This window comes from Hibiscus syriacus, unplaced genomic scaffold (assembly GCF_006381635.1).
Source record: "Hibiscus syriacus cultivar Baekdansim isolate YM2019G1 unplaced genomic scaffold, ASM638163v2 tig00110621_pilon, whole genome shotgun sequence".
In the NCBI taxonomy this organism is placed as follows: Eukaryota; Viridiplantae; Streptophyta; class Magnoliopsida; order Malvales; family Malvaceae; genus Hibiscus; species Hibiscus syriacus.
This window is the reverse complement of record NW_024062802.1, coordinates 2856096-2875928: the sequence shown is the minus strand read 5'-3', so window position 1 is coordinate 2875928 and position 19833 is coordinate 2856096. Positions and strand designations below refer to the sequence as shown.

Genomic DNA, 19833 nt, shown 5'->3' with positions numbered 1-19833 from the left:
GAAAGGAATCATGAAGGTGTTCTGTGGAGCGCTTGTGGTGCTGAAAGGCGAAAAGATAGCTGCAAACTTGTACATGCTGAAGGGAGAGACTTTGCTAGAAGCAGGAGCCTCTGTTGCCTCATGTAGTTCTGATTCTGCAATGTTATGGCATAAGAAACTTGGACACATGTCAGAACAAGGAATGAAAGTCCTTGTGGAGCAAAAGCTACTTCCCAGCTTAACAAATGTATCACTTCCTTTGTGTGAGCATTGTATAACAAGTAAGCAACACCGGTTGAAATTCAACACATCAAATTCTAGAGGCAAAAGTGTTATAGAATTGGTTCACTCTGACGTATGGCAAGCACCGGTCACATCCCTAGGCAGAGTAAAATACTTTGTTAGAAAGAACACGAGCAATGTTGAGGGATGCAGGCCTAGAAAAATCATTCTGGGCAGAAGCAGTCAAAACCGCCTGTTATTTGGTGAATAGAGCTCCATCAACTGTAATAGAGCTGAAGAAACCAATGGAGATGTGGACTGGTAAACCAAATGATTATTCAAACCTCCATGTATTTGGAAGTATTGTGTACGTGATGTACAACTCCCAAGAAATTTCGAAGTTGGATCCAAAATCCAGGAAATGCAAATTCTTGGGGTATGCTGATGGAGTAAAGGGGTATCGCTTGTGGGATCCCACTACCCGTAAAGTGATCATTAGCAGGGATGTTATCTTTGTAGAAGATAAACTACAAAGAAAAGAAGACGATGCTAGCGCTAAAAAGTCAGAGACTACTCATATACATGTGGAAAAGGAGGTTGAACAAGGAGATTCTTCTGAAGCAGAACCAGCTCATGATGAACAAGAACTAGAGAGTTCTGAAGCTCCAATAACTCGTCAATCAGATCGTGTGAGAAGACTTCCCAATTGGCACTCAGATTATGTTATAGAAGGTAATATTGCATACTGCCTTTTAACAGAAGACGGTGAGCCATCAACATACCAGGAGGCAATAAACAGCTCAGATGCTTCATTATGGATGATAGCGATGCAAGAAGAAATCGAAGCCCTTCATAAAAATAATACATGGGACCTTGTGCCACTACCACAAGGAAGGAAGCCAATAGGTAACAAATGGGTCTTCAAAATCAAGCGAAATGTTGACGATCAAGTGGAGAGGTACCGTGCAAGACTGGTGGTCAAAGGATATGCTCAAAAAGAAGGTATTGATTTCAATGAAATTTTTTCTCCCGTGGTTCGACTAACAACAGTTCGAGTACTCTTGGCAATGTGTGCTACATTGAACTTACATATAGAGCAGCTAGATGTTAAAACAACTTTTCTTCATGGAAATCTTGAAGAAGAGATTTATATGCTCCAGCCTGAAGGTTTTGAAGAAAAAGAAAAGAAGAACTTGGTTTGCAGGTTGAACAAATCTCTGTACGGTTTAAAGCAGGCGCCGAGGTGTTGGTATAAGAGATTTGATTCCTTCATTATGTGCCTTGGATACAACAGACTTAATGCAGACCCTTGTGCTTATTTCAAGAGGTCCGGTGATAACGATTTTGTTATATTGCTGTTGTATGTGGATGACATGTTGGTTGCAGGACCCAACAAAGATCATATTGAAGAATTAAAGGCACAACTGGCTAGGGAATTTGAAATGAAGGACTTGGGATCAGTAAACAAGATTCTAGGGATGCAAATTCACCGAGACAGAAGTAATAGGAAGATTTGGCTTTCACAAAAGAATTACTTGAAGAAGATATTGTCACGATTCAACATGCAAGATTGTAAGCCAATTTCTACCCCTCTTCCTATTAACTTCAAATTATCCTCCAGTATGAGTCCTAGCAGTGAAGAAGAGAGGATGAAGATGTCTCGAGTATCGTATGCATCAGCAGTGGGAAGTTTAATGTTCGCTATGATATGCACAAGACCAGACATTGCACAAGCAGTGGGAGTGGTTAGTTGGTACATGGCGAATCCAGGCAAAGAGCATTGGAATATTGTAAAGAGGATCCTAAGATACATCAAAGGGACCTCAAATGTTGCATTATGTTACGGAGGATCAAACTTACTTATCAATGTGTATGTTGATTCTGACTATGCAGGAGATTTGGATAAAAGCAAATCTACTACAGGATATGTGTTCAAAGTTGATGGTGGAGCTGTAAGCTGGGTTTCAAAATTGCAGTCATTTGTGGCTACATCCACAACAGAGGCAGAATATGTAGCAGCTACACAAGCCAGTAAAGAAGTAATTTGGTTGAAGATGTTATTGGAGGAGCTTGGGCACAATCAAGATAATGTTTCTCTTTTTTGTGACAGTCAAAGCGCCTTGCATCTAGCAAGGAATCCAGCATTTCATTCAAGGACAAAGCACATACGAGTTCAATACCATTTCATTCGTGAAAAGGTGGAAGAAGGAACTGTAGATATGCAGAAGATCCATACCAAAGACAACATAGCAGATTTCATGACGAAGGCAATCAATTCTGATAAATTTACTTGGTGTCGATCCTCTTGTGGCATGTCAGAAATGTAAGCAACATGATGGTATAAGGTAGAAAGAATGGTGTGAAGATATGATTGTTCCAATCAAATCTTCAAGTGGGAGATTGTTGAAAGTCCAAGTTAATTGTCAAACTTGGGGGCACCGAAAGTGCACAATTAATGGCACAAAAAAAGTAGCCAGCAATTGTGGAAAAATTTGCAAGGGTAAAATTACACTTTTAGCCCCCTAGACTTTAGGATATTTACAAATTAGTCCTTATGATTCAACTATAAATACCCTAGCTTATTTAGCTTCAAAACCATCCCAAAGCATTCTAGCTTTCTTCCAATACTAGAGAGAATTTAGAGAGTTTCTTGAGAGTTGTTTTCTTCTTTTTATCGAGAGAGAATTATCATTGTTTTCTCCTTGGTAGATCGAGAGATGTTGTAATTCCTATTTTCTCATAGTGAAATTCTTCTACCGTTGCCCGTGGTTTTTATCCTATTTTATTTAGGGGTTTTCCACGTAAATTTTGTGTCTCTTTTTATCTTCATTTTTATTTTCTCAAATTATCAGTTACGATTTTGCTCTATCCGATAGCCGTCTTCCGCAACAAAATCATATAAAGAAAAAAATTAAAAATTCATTTTAAAATTAAGACAAAAATAATTACAAACAAATCTGACTACATCAACAAATAAATCACAACATGAAATTAAACTATTTAAATACCATCGATTATCATAGATTATCAAATAATATAATTGATTACAAATTATTAAACTATTTAACAAGATGTAATATTGTGAGGTGGTATGGCAAGTGTGGCAAAGATGATGTAGTGTGCGGAAGGTAAATATAGTTTTTCCAATGAATGTTAGAGGTTTATTAGAGGTATGGTTTAATCAATTCATCAGGAAATAGGTTAGGCATATTTGGCAGTTGGGCTTTTTTGGCATAATCTGAAAAATATGGATATGCATAAATAAATCAATGTTTAACAGTGAGTCTTTTTCAGTGGACAAAATTTTCTATTTTGCTTTGCTGCAGATAGGATTGTGGGGAATTATTTATGGCCGATGCAGATTCCTGTCGTTCAAGATTTCGTTCGAACCATAGAGTCCATTACTCTTGGTGACTGTTGGTAAAGATCGAAGTAGTTGCTTTTGAGCCTTTGTTTGAGCTTTTGATGTATATTTTGTGTTGGTTTTACTATAATGTTTAATTGATTGTTGGTCTAATGCTTCTTAGTTGTGTTGGTCCTGCTTTTAACTGCTCTGATCGTTATTCCAACAACAGTGTTTGCTGGTTTTTTCGCAGGTTATTGGTTGGTTAGTGGGTACAATGGATGGATAACTAGCTTTCTTTGTCTATGGTATGTTGTAGGGTGGGATTTTGCCATGTTTGAATGACTATCTATTACTATATTTGAATGACTATCTATTACTGTACTTTGCTTCCAACTACCTCAAGCCATACTCTTTTTCATCTATTTAGGCTTAGGTAGATTTTTTAATAAGGTTCTTGAGGTAGTGTACTTTATAAATATATTAATACAAAGTACCTCCTTTAAAAAAAACAAGATATAATATTTCTATATTATAACATGATATAATTGAATATTTTAATTAACTAAAAAGTAAAATTGATTAAATATTTTTTTTAAATCTTATAAAGTGTTAGAAAAATTATTTTCTCATTTAATATGAATATTACGACGCTCATGGAAGATCTCACGATTTTTGAAAAATGTCTAGAAGATCCAATGATTTTTCTAAACTACATGCGTGTCCCGACGCCGAGTTTTCGAATGAATTCTTTTAAAAGTTTTCGAACTTTCGAATGTATTTCAAAAATCGTCAAGTATTTTAGATATCTTCTATAAAATACTAAACATTTACACTAAATAAAAAATAATGTTATTAATGTCTTATATGAAGAAACCATTTTTCTCAAAATATTATTTAATAGATTTTGTCAAAATTATATACATTAAAGATTAAATTTGATTCTAACTCAATTAATAATAATGAAATATGTTAAATCAAAATTTATTACTCAGTTACTTTATGTATAAATTGTACAATTAAATAGTCAGGCATAAGGTCTGCGATTGAAAGAAACAGACCTAACTGGTCTTTTTGCTATTTTCAACTGAGAAAATGGAATGGAAGAGCCGAAAGCTGCCCCGAACCCACCAACCGCAACAGCAAACGCTGCCGCTCCTACACCGCAGCCTCCACCTACAGTACCAGAACAGCCAGCTAGCAAGAAAAGACCTCTAGAAAACAGCAATGACCAGTACCAAAACTCTCCGTACTGCAAGATACGCCTTTTTCTCAAAGATCTTCGTCTCATTTCATCGAGGTATATTCATATATTTTCAAAATTTTCCTTTTTTTGAATTTATTTAATGTTTTTATTGTCTATTTTCCCCTATTATTGCATGTTGATTTAAAATAAGAGAAAAAGAAACCCTTGTTTGTGAGCAAGTTTCGGTTCTCTGGACTAGCCTCCCATTGACTTCCCCATAATTTGTATATGGCAGTATAATTGGATTATCATTGTTCAAGACTTGAGTTTGGGTTCTTAGGTGTTCTTATTTTGTGGGGTTCTCTTAAAGTGATCTTATTATTCTGGGTAATCGCAAAGTTTATGTTTTTAACAAAGGATAGTTGTGATTGTTTGTTCCATTGTCCATGATGTTTGGTTATAGCCCTAACAATGTAAAGGGAAGATCCTCTAGGTGTGTCCTGAAAAATTATGTGTGTCTGAAGTAGTTTCATCAATCTGGATTGCTTGTATGAATTACATTTTGTTTTTGTTTTTCTTGTAAAGTAGTAATGCTTTCTATATCCATGGAACATTTTGTTGATATGATGTGATATTGATTTTCTGTTCCTTGAAGGTTCTTCGAGTGTCTGATTTTCAAAATTGCAAGGCCGCCGATGAAATCAAAGAAAGTAAGCTCACAATACACTTTGTTAAGTTTTGCAACTGTTGGCTTAGTGAATTCGTCCATTTTAATACTATATTGTCTGTGGCTCGGTAACTGTCGCAAACTTCTGTCTTCATGTATTTGATTGGCTACTGCTATCTATTGTCTTAGCCTGTTGGAAAAGAAAAGTACTACCATCTCATTAGTTTGTTTGACATCTGTTAGCTACTATTTAACTTTGGTTCTTTTAAGTCGAATTGCAAATTTTCCACTTGCAAAAGGCTTGGATGGGGAAACTTCAATATGACTTGTCTATGTGAAACCTCATTTAACTCTATTAATCCACCTGTTGGCATTTAAAAAGTTAATATCTGTTTTACCGGAAAAACTTAAGAACCTGAGCATCTTGATTCCACATTAAAAAGGTTCATTCCAGTCTGATGGACATCAAATAATGTCGTATTAATTTCTCTATTTCTCGAGTCACTTGTATTATAAGGAGTCACTCTCTTGATGTGGCTTCATACTACGTGTTTTACGAAAGAATAGTGCAATTTTGTTTTAGGTTAACTTTCTTATAACATTAATTTGCAATTAGCCAGCTGCTGATGTCAAACATTTTGTTATGGAAACCACTTCTTTAGAATATGATCTATTGTTGCTGGTCACTCTGTGCATAGGATATTAATGTTTGATTCGTAATCTAAAGGTTACGCTTTCCAAATTTGTGATTTACAGAGACAGCATTTATTGGAATTGTACAAGCAGATGTTAGCCTCCATAGAGAAAAGTAAACAATGCACCCGGAGGCCAGACACTTCAAGTTGAAACCGGAATGAAGCAGAAACCCCAGGAGCAGCCGCAAGTCGTTAAGCCAGCACCAGCAGTATCATCCAAAACCAAGACTTTCCAGTCAAGTAGTGTCACAGGGAAACTACAATCTGAAGACAGTGAACCTCAGGGGTCAGATATTGTTGGGGGCTCGGCTTTTGGGTGGAACTTTATCACCTTTACAGGGAACAAACCAGTCTATTATGGATTAACAAAGGAATAGTTTCGAAGTGCTCAAGCAAGTTCAGGTTTAGGGGGAGAGTGAAAGTCTTTCTGATATGTACTGTGGGCTAAATATTGCATAAACAGTAAATGCTTTTGGAGCTCAACCTTTATATTATTAACATTGGGGGATTGTCATTTGTATAAGTATTGCTTTTTAACTTACATTATGAGTTGGATTTCTAACATTGCTAGATACTCTTGTTATCTCTATTCCATGGTTCTTGAAATGGAAAAAAGGAACTGGAGTGCAATTGACTTGAGCGAGAAATAGAACTATTAAAAGAGTATCTTAGAACTTGAATGTGCTTCTTGTACAACTTATATTTAATATTAGGGTAAAGTATAATAATGGTCACTGAACATTTCTGAAACTTGCATTTAGGTCCCCCAACATTTAAAACTTGCAATACAGTCTCCCAACATTTATTCCGTTTACAATATGGTCCCCCAACTTAAACCACAGTTAGAAAATTAGGATAAATTATATAAACGGTCATTGAACTTTTCAGTCACTTGAATTTCGGTCCCCCAACTTTTTAAACTTGCAAAACAGTCATCAATTTCATTCTAAACCCCAATTTTCAAAGTAATTCAATTTTATTCTAAACCCTAAATTCTAAAATACTTCAATTAAATTCTAAAATACTTCAATTTAAGGTAATATAGGCTTGAAGAAAGAGTTCAAGGCACAGACACAACGAATAAAAATATATTTATATAAATGTATATTTATATTTAGATGTATAAATAAAAAATATATTCATATATTAATGTATGAATCATTTATATTTTTTGAATATTTTATTTTTAATAAGAAATTAAAATTATTAATTATATTAGAAATACTCAACTTAAGATTATATACATAATCATGAATTATAAATATGAAAAATATAATTATTAAATTTAGTTTAAAAATATATAAATCTTAAATTTATTCTTTTAAAATATTGTATCAACTAATATTTAAAAAAAATATATTAAATCTATCAAACAATTTATCAAATATAATATTTTTTTTATTGTAAAAAATATAATATTTTCCCATCATTTATTGCTTTCAAATTTTTTGCAGAAGTTCAAATCTCATTATTTCCATTTTACATTATATTCTTTTTTTTTCTGGCATTGGTCATACTATTAGTATATGTATTATTGTATATCTCTTAACACAAACGATGTTGTTAGCTTAGTGGCTCCACCCTATATCTTTCATTTGCGTGACTCAGGTTTGAGTTTGCCCAAGACCCAAATTTTACTTCTTTGTAACTTAATTTTCTTCTAATTAGGAGGTGACATGTGTCACCAATAACACATATCATGATCATGTGTTAACACATGTCAGATCCTGATTAAATGATTAATTTATTAAATTTTATTTAATTTAGGACCAAATTGATAGCATATATAAATAATTAGGTGGTAACACGTGTCACCAATGACACGTGTCATGATCATGTGCTAACACATGTCAGATCCTAATTAAATGAATAATTTATTAAATTTTATTTAATTTAGGACCAAATTGATTATATAAATAATAAAGACTGAATGTATAATAATGTCAATTCCTTTTAACTGCCACATCATCATTTTTATCAATTGGTAACGACTAGTGGCTTAGTTGAAACAGTTAAATAATTATGTGGTATGATTGATAAATTTAAAAGATCGATGACAAAAGTAAAAAGGGCTAGATAGTTAAGTTGTCAACCGAGTAGTTTACACTTTTATTTATACGTCAAAATAACATTTTATAAATTTAAAATTCGAATTATTTTCAACCTCTTTTATATCCTAACTACTTTTTTTAATTAAAAAATTTCTTCAACAGATAAGAATTATACTATTATATTTATATAAAAAATACGTATCACGTGAAATAAGATGAAATTAAATAATAATAACTTTGACATAATTGAATTTAATTTAAGTATTTTGGAATTTAGGGTTTAGAATAAAATTGAATTACTTTGGAAATTGGGGTTTAGAATGAAATTGATGATTGTTTTGCAAGTTTTAAAAGTTGGGGGACCTAAATTCAAGTGACTGAAAAGTTCAATGACCATTTATATAATTTATCCTAATTTTCTAACTGTGGTTTAAGTTGGGGGACCATATTGCAAACGGAATAAATGTTGGGGGACTGTATTGCAAGTTTTAAATGTTGGGGGACCTAAATGCAAGCTTCTGAAATGTTCAGTGACCATTACTATACTTTACCCTTAATATTAACTCTCAAATTTTCAAAATTTATATTGGAAGTACATTCTTTGATGCAGGTCTATAGCTCAGTGGTAGAGCATTTGACTGCAGATCAAGCGGTCATCGGTTCGAACCCAGTTGGGCCCTTTCCTAAAATATTTTTCATGTCTTATTAAATTTTAATTTATAACATACAAATGAGAACATTAAGAGTCCATAGCTCAGTGGTAGAGCATTTGACTGCAGATCAAGAGGTCACCGGTTCGAACCCGGTTGGGCCCTTTCTAATTTTTCTTCTCGGTTGCATAACTTTGATGATCTTTCTCGAAACCAATAAAAGAGTAACAGTTATATTCCTTTTTCTGTACTCAGTGACCGAACTATGTTATGGGGAAAAGAGGCCCATCTTGTTTCGTCATCTATCGTAACAGACTAACATTCAGTAAATGCTAAGGTCTTACATTAATACCAAGTAATTTTAAGTTTCAATCTCCTTGCACTCTTTTATTCTATTTTATTCCATTATTGGCTTACATCACTGCTTATATGTTTACGTATCGTTCGGTACAAATATTTAAAGTTTAATATTTTAATTTGATTATTTTTTACAATTATACTCCAAACTAAATTAAAATCTGTTATAGGTTTGTCTATTTGAAATCTAATCTTTTAACTTTTATTTAAAAAAATATTTATTTATTTTTTAGATTTTAAATTAAAAATACTTATTAAATTTTCATTATAATATTTTTTTGAATGTCTACCAAGCTAAAATATTTCCTTCAAAATAGTACGTTAATGAATTTAATAAGATTTTTTTTATTGTGTAAAGGTTAACTAGTACAACTCAAGTTTGCCCAAGGGCATTACACTCTAAATGAATTAATAGAACGATTTCCTCTTAAAAAATTTATATTTTATCTTCGTTAATATTAAAATTTAAAATTTTGAATTTAAAAGGTAAATGGAATAACTTTTTGAATTTGAAATGATCAACTTTTTTAATTTATGAAAAGTAAAAGACTTTTAGAATATATTTTAAATTTAATAATGTTACATAAATCATTAATCAAGTTGTTGAATGTAATTAATAACTTTAAATATTGTATTTACATGTAAATATAACTATATATGTGATTGAGAATTTAAGATTAGTATTTTTTTCTATCATCCCAGTTTTAAGGCTTCGTCTTGATTAATCAAGACCAATCAGCGTTGCACACTTGGTTTTGGTGGGTGTATCTCTCAGCAAGGATTTTTTTCATACACAATGACTCGAACTCGAGACATTGCTTAAGTGATATCAAGCTGCTTACCATTTGAACAAACCTCTGTTGATAATTTAAGATAATATTTAAGAACTCTTCAAGTGATCTAAGTGTTTAAAAGAAATGTTATTTTCCCAAAAGTCCTTATAATCATCTTATACTAATAAAAAATGGTATTTAATAAGAAATAACATTCTTTATTGATATTAAATCGTCAAATTTTGTGGCGATGTATGTGATCTAATTGTTCACCCTAATATTTAAATTTTCTATTTTAAAAGTTAAAAAATTTTAGTTTTTTCATGAGACCTTGAGTTCGATTAATTATCTTCGAAGAATATACTATGAAAAGATATTATCTTATAATTATATTAAATCATTTAAAAATCAATAATTTTTCATATATTAATTTGAACAATCCTAAAATTTTTATTTATATTCACCAACTTATAAAAATTATATATTATTAGCATATATGCTTACCTTGAAAAAAAATTGGATCCTCACTGGCGAAGCTTTATCTTCCTCGTATAATCAAATCCACGTTTTTACTCCGCACACGCTTGATTTCACACAATTTGTCTACCGTTGTCTATCTTTGATCTCACACAAGTCTCTTTCCGTTTTCCGCCTCCCGAGATTAAGCCCTTACCGTTATTCCAAGCTTCAGTATGAACACCGAAGCAGGTAAATATTTATGAGTTTTGGCTTTGTTCGTTAGTTTCATTTCTTCCTCCGATTGGTTAACGAGAAACTGCGATAAAAAAAATTTCTCTGAAAATTTAGGCTTCCACCTCCTAATAATGCTCTAACTTTCTGCGATCTCTGTGATACTTTTTTTTTCTTTTGCAGTGGTCGAGTTTTTGGGCAACGTTCCGTTGCTCCAGAGATTACCGAGTTCTTCGTTCAAGAGAATAGCTGAACTCGTGAATTTTAAGCACTTTGGTAACTTATAATGTTCTGATCAAATTCAGTTAAATGAAGTATTAGCGATTTCATTTTTCATTTGATCCGCGTAACTGCGTCTGTTTTTCTTTGATTTGCTGCGTATGCTACCAAACAGAGTCTTTCAACAGGTTAAATCAAACTACAAAGAAATGTTTTAAAACTGATTACTTACTGGATTTGCTTAAAATAATTTGCGTTGCAGAGAAAGGAGATTATGTCGTTCGGGAAGGAGAAGTTGGAGACGGAATATATTTCGTGTGGGAAGGAGGGGTCTCTTTTTATTTTTCCTTGTTTGCATACATTATTATTTCTTCCGTTTGGTTGTTTTATTTGTTTGTTCATTTGCTTTTCAAAAAATATTAATATACATATTGGCGATCAGGAAATTGCTGATAATTTCGTATTCAAATAAGTGTTTTGTTTCTAGAAGTAAATATCTAAACCAAATAAAGTCATTTTTGCTGAGTTTCAATTCCGTGGTTTATAGGCTGAAGTATCTGTATCAGTCCATGTTGAAGAAGAAAATCGACTCGAGTTTCAGTTCCAACAATACGATTACTTTGGCCATGGTTAGCTTTTTGATCGTTCCTTCATGTGATGTTTTTACAATTTTTGAGTATCGGACTGTTTCAGTATGTAGAGTTTTTGTCTGTGCAATGTGCATTCATGTCTGACTAATCTTTTTTTTTTTTTGAGGAAATGTCTGTGATTAATCTTATATGAATAGGAATGGTCTAAAATCAACTAGCGATGAAGACATTAGTCCTAAAATCAATATAATTTTCTTTTGCAGTTAATCCCACATTGGTTCTCATGGCAGATGTAATCGCTTTAACTAAAGTATAGCTACATATTTTTTACTTATTTTTACGTAACTTTTCTTGATAGAACGTTCCAACCACTTATAAAAATGCACATGGTGATAAAAATAATATGGACTACCTGTTACTACAGATGACCTGCCTGTTTCTACCTCATGAACATTGCACTTTGCTTCAGTCAAAATCTATCTGTGCACCCGTGGAAAGTATATTGCATCTAGAGCCAATAGAAGTATGTTTCTGTGTCATTTTCTTATATTTTTTCTGTTGCCATTAGAAAGTGAGAAGTTTTAAGAGTTCATGTTTTCTTGGTATACTTCAAATTCTAACATTTTTCTTTCTTTAGAAGCATGTTAATAGTGTTGAAAAACAACTAATCTAATTAGTTTCTTTTAATAACCTCTATACTTAGACTATTTTTCCTATTTATTGAATTTGAACATATTCCAAGGGATTACTCTGCCAGATGACCCAAAATTTGGGAATATGGAGGACAATTGGTGGGACAGGCATGTTTATACTTCTTTCGTACCTTGTCTACCAAGGTTCCTCACTTTTACCTTGTATGATAACATGATTTAGTATGCTTCCATTGTATTTACTGGTGTGCTTGATGCATATTATAGTCAATATATTTCAATGCCGTTGTTTTAGGTGAAGATTATAAGTTTCCAGTGGTAGTCTGTGAGGTTAAAGTTAAAGGATGACCTAATATCTATATTTTTTTCTGATTGGTACAAGTGATTTAAAAATGAAATTGCTGGCACTCAAACACTAAACGTATTGAGTGTTGAACAAATGGTAAATATAATCTGCATCATATCAATATTATTCTTTTAGCTAGTTCTTATACACGACATCATTTAATCTTTCATTCGTGCTTCCCAGGATGTGGTGGTTCCACCGGAATCCTAGGGCCGACGACAGGTTATTGCTCGTGGTAGGGTTTATGAATTATGATCAAAATATGTTTTTCACTTTCATAATGAAAAATAATCATTTGTAAAACCAATCTTATGCAGATTGTGAGTCCTACAGCTTGTAACAACCGTTGCTTTCTTTCAGGCCAAATGTTCAACAGAAAGGGGGAGGTATTTAGTTTACTCTGTTTTTTTTAATCCCATTGTTATTCCCTTATACATTTTAGTCCTGAGTTGCCTTTTCTTTTCCACGGAATCCCGTTCCTGTGTTATCGACCCGATTATAATACTTGTGTATGTTGATTTGCAGCTTGGTGTATCATTGACTCAAGAAGTACTGCTTAAGATGGTTACACCTCCCAACCCATCAGCTAACTCGAAGCTTTGAACTGCAAGACCATTTTGTATCTAGGGTGAGCGTTCGATCGAGTCGAGTCAAAAAAATGAGTTATTTGAGTTGATAAGTCCTATTTTATAACTCAAATTTTATTTGAAATATTTTCGAGCCGAGTTGTTTGAGTTTATATTTAAATTTAGTTGTAAATATTTGTAATTTATGGTACCATATGATTCCAATTTAAACGGTTTTCAATAACCATATACAATACATGTATATTTCTTCATATTTTTTATATGTGATATGCATATAATATATATAATTGAGAGAATCGACTCAAACTCAAAAATCAATCCACTAATTACCAAATATTGCTAGTCATTCGAGTTCTCTTTTATAACTTGGCTCAAATTTGAAATCTTTTCGAGTCGTGCTGAGTTTATAAAATACGAGTCAAGTTTTTCAAATAGAGTCGAATTGAAAAGATCAATTTTTCGGGTCTAGTTTTGTTCACTTCATTTATATAATTATTTTTTTGTCAATTCATTAATGAGTTAATATCATCTGATTTGTGATACAAATTCTATAAGATATCTATACTTTAATCCAAGTACTTTGCAGAAGTGAATTTAAGCACTTTCCTGTGAAAATAAATGGATTACTAAATAGTTCCCGATTCAAGGTGCACGTTTTAAACAAGGTTAGCATATTGATGCTGCTACAATTAATGAAGTAAAGACCCTGAATCAAGGCTAGTGCTTCTATTGTGAATGTTGAATCAACTTTTCTTCTTCATTTTTTGATGCCTTTCTATCTCAATCTCTTTGATTTTTCAATTCTCCTCTTAATTCTATTTAAATTTTCGTATTAATCACTATCACATGCCTTGAGTAAGTCAGTATAGCTCAACCTTACCAATTTTGTCAAGACTCACCGGCACGAGTAGGTCGTTTTGAATCTAAAAGGTTTCTTTGAAAATTGAGTGATTGGATACAAATATTGGGGATCAAAAAGGGAATTAACACATAATAAATAGAATTTAACCGGCACAAGCTCAACAAAGGTCAGGCCGGAGCAGGTGGATATCGGCCCAAATATGAAAAACCGATTCTCGCGGGTTTATACTTCATACAAGTTGCAACGCAGAAAATTAAACAGAAAACCGAACACCTTACAAATCAGATGAATGCTAAGTTTAGGGTTTAAGCAAAGGAGCAGAAGAACGACTAATCTTAGTTAGTCGGAGGCGTGCCGAACAAGGGAAAATGTCGAAGAAGAACAATTTAGCACGTAGAAAAAGGCAGCACGAATTCCAACTTGAATTCTTACGTCTATGTTGGTGAATGGTGGCAGTTCCATGTTGCAGTCGTTGGTGGATGGTTGATTTCACTGAAATCAGCATCTTGATTGCACTCCAAAATCTCACACGCAGATCTGTATTGTAATGTAAGATGGTTTAATTTATAATTAGTTTTTCTTTGTTTTTATTATATGATAATAAATATTTTATACATTGAATTAGTGAAAATAACTTTAAAAAGTAATATGAAAATTTTTATCTTAAAAATTGGTGAACCGATCTGATTTGAACCAGGGAAATTTGTGATTTGATATCGGTTAATTTTAAAAAGCCAAATATTTTTAAGGTAATTAAAATATTTCTTTAGGATCTGGGTTTGAGTACTAATAACGTCAAGTTGTATCTTAAAAATCTTTAACTAATATATGTAATTTTTGTATGTCAAGAGTTTGGGGATTATTTAAGTCTAAACATTATTATACAAATGAGTTAATGTTATTGTCAAAAGCTTAAAATCAGTACGTTAATAAACCATTAGAAACTGAATGAAATATGAAGAGAATCTGGCAGCCTTAATAAACGGTTGAAAATAACAAAACTGGTAAAAAATGACATAAACATTATTATTTCTATCGATTTTATTATTATTAGGCGTATTACTGATATTGATAAAGTGCTACCAGTTTTATTATTATTTTATTTATTTTATTATTATTGGACACTTTTACCGAAAATATTAAAAAATTGATATTTTAAGTAAAAATAATAATATTTTAAATAATTTTTTACCGATTTTATTATTTAAATAATAATAAAATCGATAACGTCTTATTTTAACCTTATATTAAAATGTCGCACGTCTAACTTCCCGACAAGTCCACCACCCGTTACCAAATTAAATCTCTCCTTTTGAGCCAATTATTGTGAATGTCAGCCTAGGGTAGGTGAGATTGAAAGGTAAACCGTAAAAAATTGTAAAAATTCTATGTACACATATTTGAACTCGATAAGATGCTCTGTGGACATCTCCACTGTATATACACAAATTAAGATACTACTGTCGTTGCTGCTTTTAAAATATGTTTATTTAACTAAATCGTCATAAATTATATATTAATTATTTTTAAATAGTCTAAAATAATTATAATATGATATATGATAACAAAATATTAATAATTTTATTTTTAAATTATAAACAAAATATGATATTACGTCTGCTTGCTTCAACGAAAGACTCAAATTCACAACGGCGCTCCAAATCGAATTATGGGACAATTTTGAAGGTCTTGGTCCTGTGGGTTTGAGAATATTTCGTCCCAACTTAATAGTGCCAACACTCTTAACCTCTTAAACTCGGACCCCACAGCCAACCCTTTTAATCTTGCCCGAGCCATTACAGATCTCAATCATCTCATCAACGAAGCTCGGTGCATAGATATTGCACTCGTACGTCGTGAAGCAAATGAAACAACAAATAGAATTTCAAAAGTTAATCATGTCGATCACATATTGATCTACATCTCTGCTCCCACATACATACTACTAGATGTTTTATATCGAGACCTTTACGGTCTTCTATACGACTGCTTAATTACTTTCTTAATATAATAACTTATTATTGCCTTGTTAATCATTCAAAAGAAAAGAAAGATAATATGTCACCTTCGCATGAACAACGGCACTGCCCTTTTATCTCTCCGATCATTATGATAATTCATAAAATTATATTAAAAGAAGCAGATAAACCCTGTATTAATATTTTAATTTTATACCAACAAGGAGTTGCATTAATGATCAAACACGTCTTGCGATATATTTTATGATATCCACTAATTTTTATGTCCCCGACACCTAAAAAGTCAACGTTGACCCATGAGAATAATAGATTAATTAAATAAGCTAAAAGCTGGCTTAACTGGTTTGTTTTTTTTACTATTATTGTATTGTGTAAAGTTTTTACCATTCTAAAAATTAACAATGCTGAAATCTCTCGGTATATGAGTCAAACATTCTTAACTTTTTGTGCCTAATCTTCTTTGTCTAACTTATCGTGCTCCGATCAATTGTTAAAGAGTTTAATATTTTTAAATTTATATTGTGAATATTGGTTTCATTTTGTTAGGAGTTTAATTTAATTTAACTATTGAAAATAGTGCATGTTTTACTCAACATTTAAGAGTCTTGAACTTAAAACAGTCGTGGATTTAATATAAATAAATATAATAAGATGTGTCTGATATGACTAAATTGATATACAAACTAAACTCATTGACTAATGGATAGTTTACCCATAAATTTACAAATACATTCCAAGAGGGGCGGTGAGAAAGTGAGGGGGTGATGTTATCAATGCTAGGAGGAAGATATTTCGAGACTGATGGTCTGTCTACACAGAGAGCAGTATTAGCGGTAAACAGAGAAAGGTCACATGCATTACAAACCAAACAACCTATTCTTCTTCCCCCTTCACCTCTTCTTGCGTCCCCACCACGCGCTACTCTTTCAAATGATAAAACGATTTCTTAGTATCTTACTATCTTTCAAGTTTTTAGTAAGTTATGAAATACTTCTTTGAACGCCTTTAATTAGTCATTATTATTATTTTATTTATAATGCAATAATATATTTGACTGTAAATTAGTTTTTTTTTTTATTGTAGAATGTTTAAACTGCGGGATGTTTTAATTTTAAAATATAAATTAAATACAAGAGGAAAATGAAAAGCATACGCGTAAGGAGAGCGCGTGGGAGGAGGGACCAGACAATGTTATTTCTTGGGGACAGCATTTAATATTCAAAATTTCAACATCAAACAAAGAGAAATAGTATCAAGTTAAGGAGAGAGGATTATCCCACACCAAAACGCTTTCTTTTCTATTACATTTATTTTTGAAACTAAAAATATTTTTAGTTATAATAAATGTTAAAATCACGAGTTAAAATTCAAAGTTATTATTAAAAAATCTAAGTTATTATATTTGAAATTAACTTTTTAAAATTAAAATTAAAGTTTTATTTTTTTAGTTATTATTAGGATATGTTTATTTTATAGTTGTTTATTATTACTAAACGATTTTAATGGTTAACGAATTGTTATTATTTTTTAAGGTCTCATGTTTGAACACGGCGTATACAAATGTAATAATGTTTAATAATAAATACTTGATAATCTTTAAACAGTTATTACCTTGTATTATCCCGAACTAATAACAAAAAAATATATTATTATTAAATTATTTTTATTTTTAATTTTTGCTCTCATCATATCCATTTTCATTTATGTCATCATACGTACTTATGCAGAGAATAACTACTTAAACTTAGGGACGTTTGGATTGATGATTTTAACATTACTGGTAGGAATATTTTTTTTCTATTTGTGATTTCCACATTTGGATGGGTAACAACAACAACAACAAAACCCTATTCCCATATGCAATGAGGTAAGGGGGAGGTGGGGTAGTAGGCTGCCCCCAACGCCAGATTGCGAGCAGCTTCCGTGAAAGACATCCGACAGTAAGAAAATTAAAAATAAAGATAAGATACAATGCCTGCATAAATAAATCAATAAATACATAGTTGAATAGTCTTCATATCTACGTTTGTAATGGTTAGTAAATCTCTGCAAATAAATCTCTGCGTAAAAATCTCTGCTTATAGACAGAAACGTAAGTTCCGGTTAAATATAAAAAGAGGAAAAATGAAGATAAGGATACACAGGAGTCAGCGATAGCAAGCTACGAGAAGGAATAAAGTCAAATGGTTTAAAACCTAAACTAAGGCAACACTACTCCGTTATCCTAGTTCTAAGCCTTCATAAAATCTAATAACAGAAACGTATAAAAAGTAGAAGTCATGGAGATTACTACGAAGGCATTAAAAGGAGACAGAGATGCTACACCATATGGTTGTGACCCACACTACTCGACTACCCTGGTCATAAGTCTCCATACTTTTCTATCAGAGGTCATGTCCTCGGTAAGGGCTAAATCCTTCAAATCAGATCTCAAGCAGTCTACCCACTTCCTCCTTGGTCGTCCTCTCTTTCTGGCACCGTCGAGTGTAATCGACTCTACCCTCCTGACCGTATCCGACGTTTGTCGCCCAAGGACATGCCCAAACCACCGTAGTCTTCCCTCTCTCAATTTTTCGAATACAGGAACCACCCCCAAGGACATCCTAATTGCAGAGTTTGGTGTCATGTCCCACAGAGTTTTACCGCATGTCCATCGAAGCATTCTCATTTCTGCGGCCTCCATCCTCCTTACATGATCCTTCTTGATTGCCCAACATTCTGATCCATACAACAGCGCTGGTCTTATTGCCATTCTATAAAATTTTCCCTTAAGTTTTAGAGGCACCTTCTTGTCACACAAAACTCCAGTTGCAGCCCTCCACTTTAGCCATCCCTTCTTTATACGGTGTGTAACGTCATCATCTATACCCCTATCTTTATGTATCATAGACCCCATGTACTTGAAACAATCCCTTGTGGGGATAACGTGTCCTTCTATGCATACTTCTAGATCTTCATCGTTTTGGTTTCCACTGAAGTTTGAACATAAATACTCTGTCTTTTCAATATTGATCCTTAGACCTTTTTCTTCTAAAGCAGTCTTCCAGGAAGTCAGTCTACTATTCAATTCAGTTTTTGTTTCAGCAACTAGGACAATGTCGTCAGCGAAAAGCATACACCATGGAACACCGTCTGGTGTAGCAGAAAAGATGTCGTCCATAATCAAGGCGAAGATGTAAGGGCTAAGAGCAGACCCCTGGTGGAGTCCGATTTCCACCGGGAAAGCCTCGGTATCGCCAACTGTAGTCCTGACGTATGTAGTAGATCTACAGTACATATCACGAATCGCCCGGATATAAGCAGTTGGGATTTGTCTCGTTTCCAAGGTCTTCCATATCGTATCGCGGGGAACACTATCATACGCATTCTCAAGGTCAATGAACGCCATGTGAAGATCTCTATTTTTTTCCCTATATTTCTCCAAGGTCTTCCACATTTGGATGGGTAAGATTCCCATAAAATATTACATGGAATGCTAATCCCATGGTAACTTAGGTATTTTTTGTTTCCCTTCACCTTGGACTAAAATGCCCTCGTCCTAAAAGATTTATTTCAAAAATATTTTTATTTTTATTTCAAAAGCTATAATATATTATCATTTTTTATCATAACTTTATTTCAAAAATATTCCCAACCGGTATTTTATTTATTTATTTATTTATTTATTATCATAAATTTTTAAATATTAATTAAGATTAAAAGAATATATGATATATTTACTCTTTTAATCTACTCATTTATCTTTTAAATTTTGTAAAAAAAATTATATAAATTTTATGAATTTAAAATTTAATAAAAAATATATAAATTGAAAATAATACAATAATATTTTTTTTATGAATTTCTATATAAATATTTTCACTTGAATATTTGGAATTCAACTTGTTAAAAAAATATCATAAGGATAATTTAGTAAAATATGCATTCCAGTAATCTTTTATTCAACCAAATAAGGTAATCATACATTCCTGTCAAACAAACCAAACA

At 32.3% G+C, this 19833-nt stretch overlaps 2 protein-coding genes, 1 long non-coding RNA gene and 2 other non-coding genes across 5 annotated transcripts in view; all 5 read left to right on the top strand.

The window, feature by feature from the left end:
- LOC120136035 (acyl-CoA thioesterase 2-like) overlaps positions 1-19643 on the top strand; it is a 33154-nt gene extending 13511 nt beyond the window's left edge. The window contains exons 17-18 of the mRNA XM_039152154.1: positions 12944-13023; positions 19617-19643. Coding sequence (XP_039008085.1) covers positions 12944-13021 — 78 coding nt within the window. The 3' untranslated portion in view covers positions 13022-13023; positions 19617-19643. The remainder of the gene's footprint in view (positions 1-12943; positions 13024-19616) is intronic.
- Positions 4623-6611, top strand: LOC120136038. Its single transcript, XM_039152158.1, has 3 exons — positions 4623-4844; positions 5386-5440; positions 6154-6611. The coding sequence occupies exons 1-3, from the start codon at positions 4645-4647 to the stop codon at positions 6241-6243; spliced, it is 345 nt and encodes a 114-aa protein (XP_039008089.1). The 5' UTR covers positions 4623-4644; the 3' UTR covers positions 6244-6611.
- Positions 8752-8823, top strand: TRNAC-GCA. Its single transcript has one exon. It is a non-coding gene; the product is annotated as a tRNA-Cys (tRNA).
- TRNAC-GCA lies at positions 8887-8958 on the top strand. The gene has a single exon. It is a non-coding gene; the product is annotated as a tRNA-Cys (tRNA).
- On the top strand, positions 10536-11905 carry LOC120136039. Its single transcript, XR_005517301.1, has 6 exons — positions 10536-10631; positions 10797-10889; positions 11095-11162; positions 11380-11560; positions 11686-11732; positions 11847-11905. It is a non-coding gene; the product is annotated as an uncharacterized LOC120136039 (long non-coding RNA).
- Positions 19644-19833: the final 190 nt, after the last annotated feature.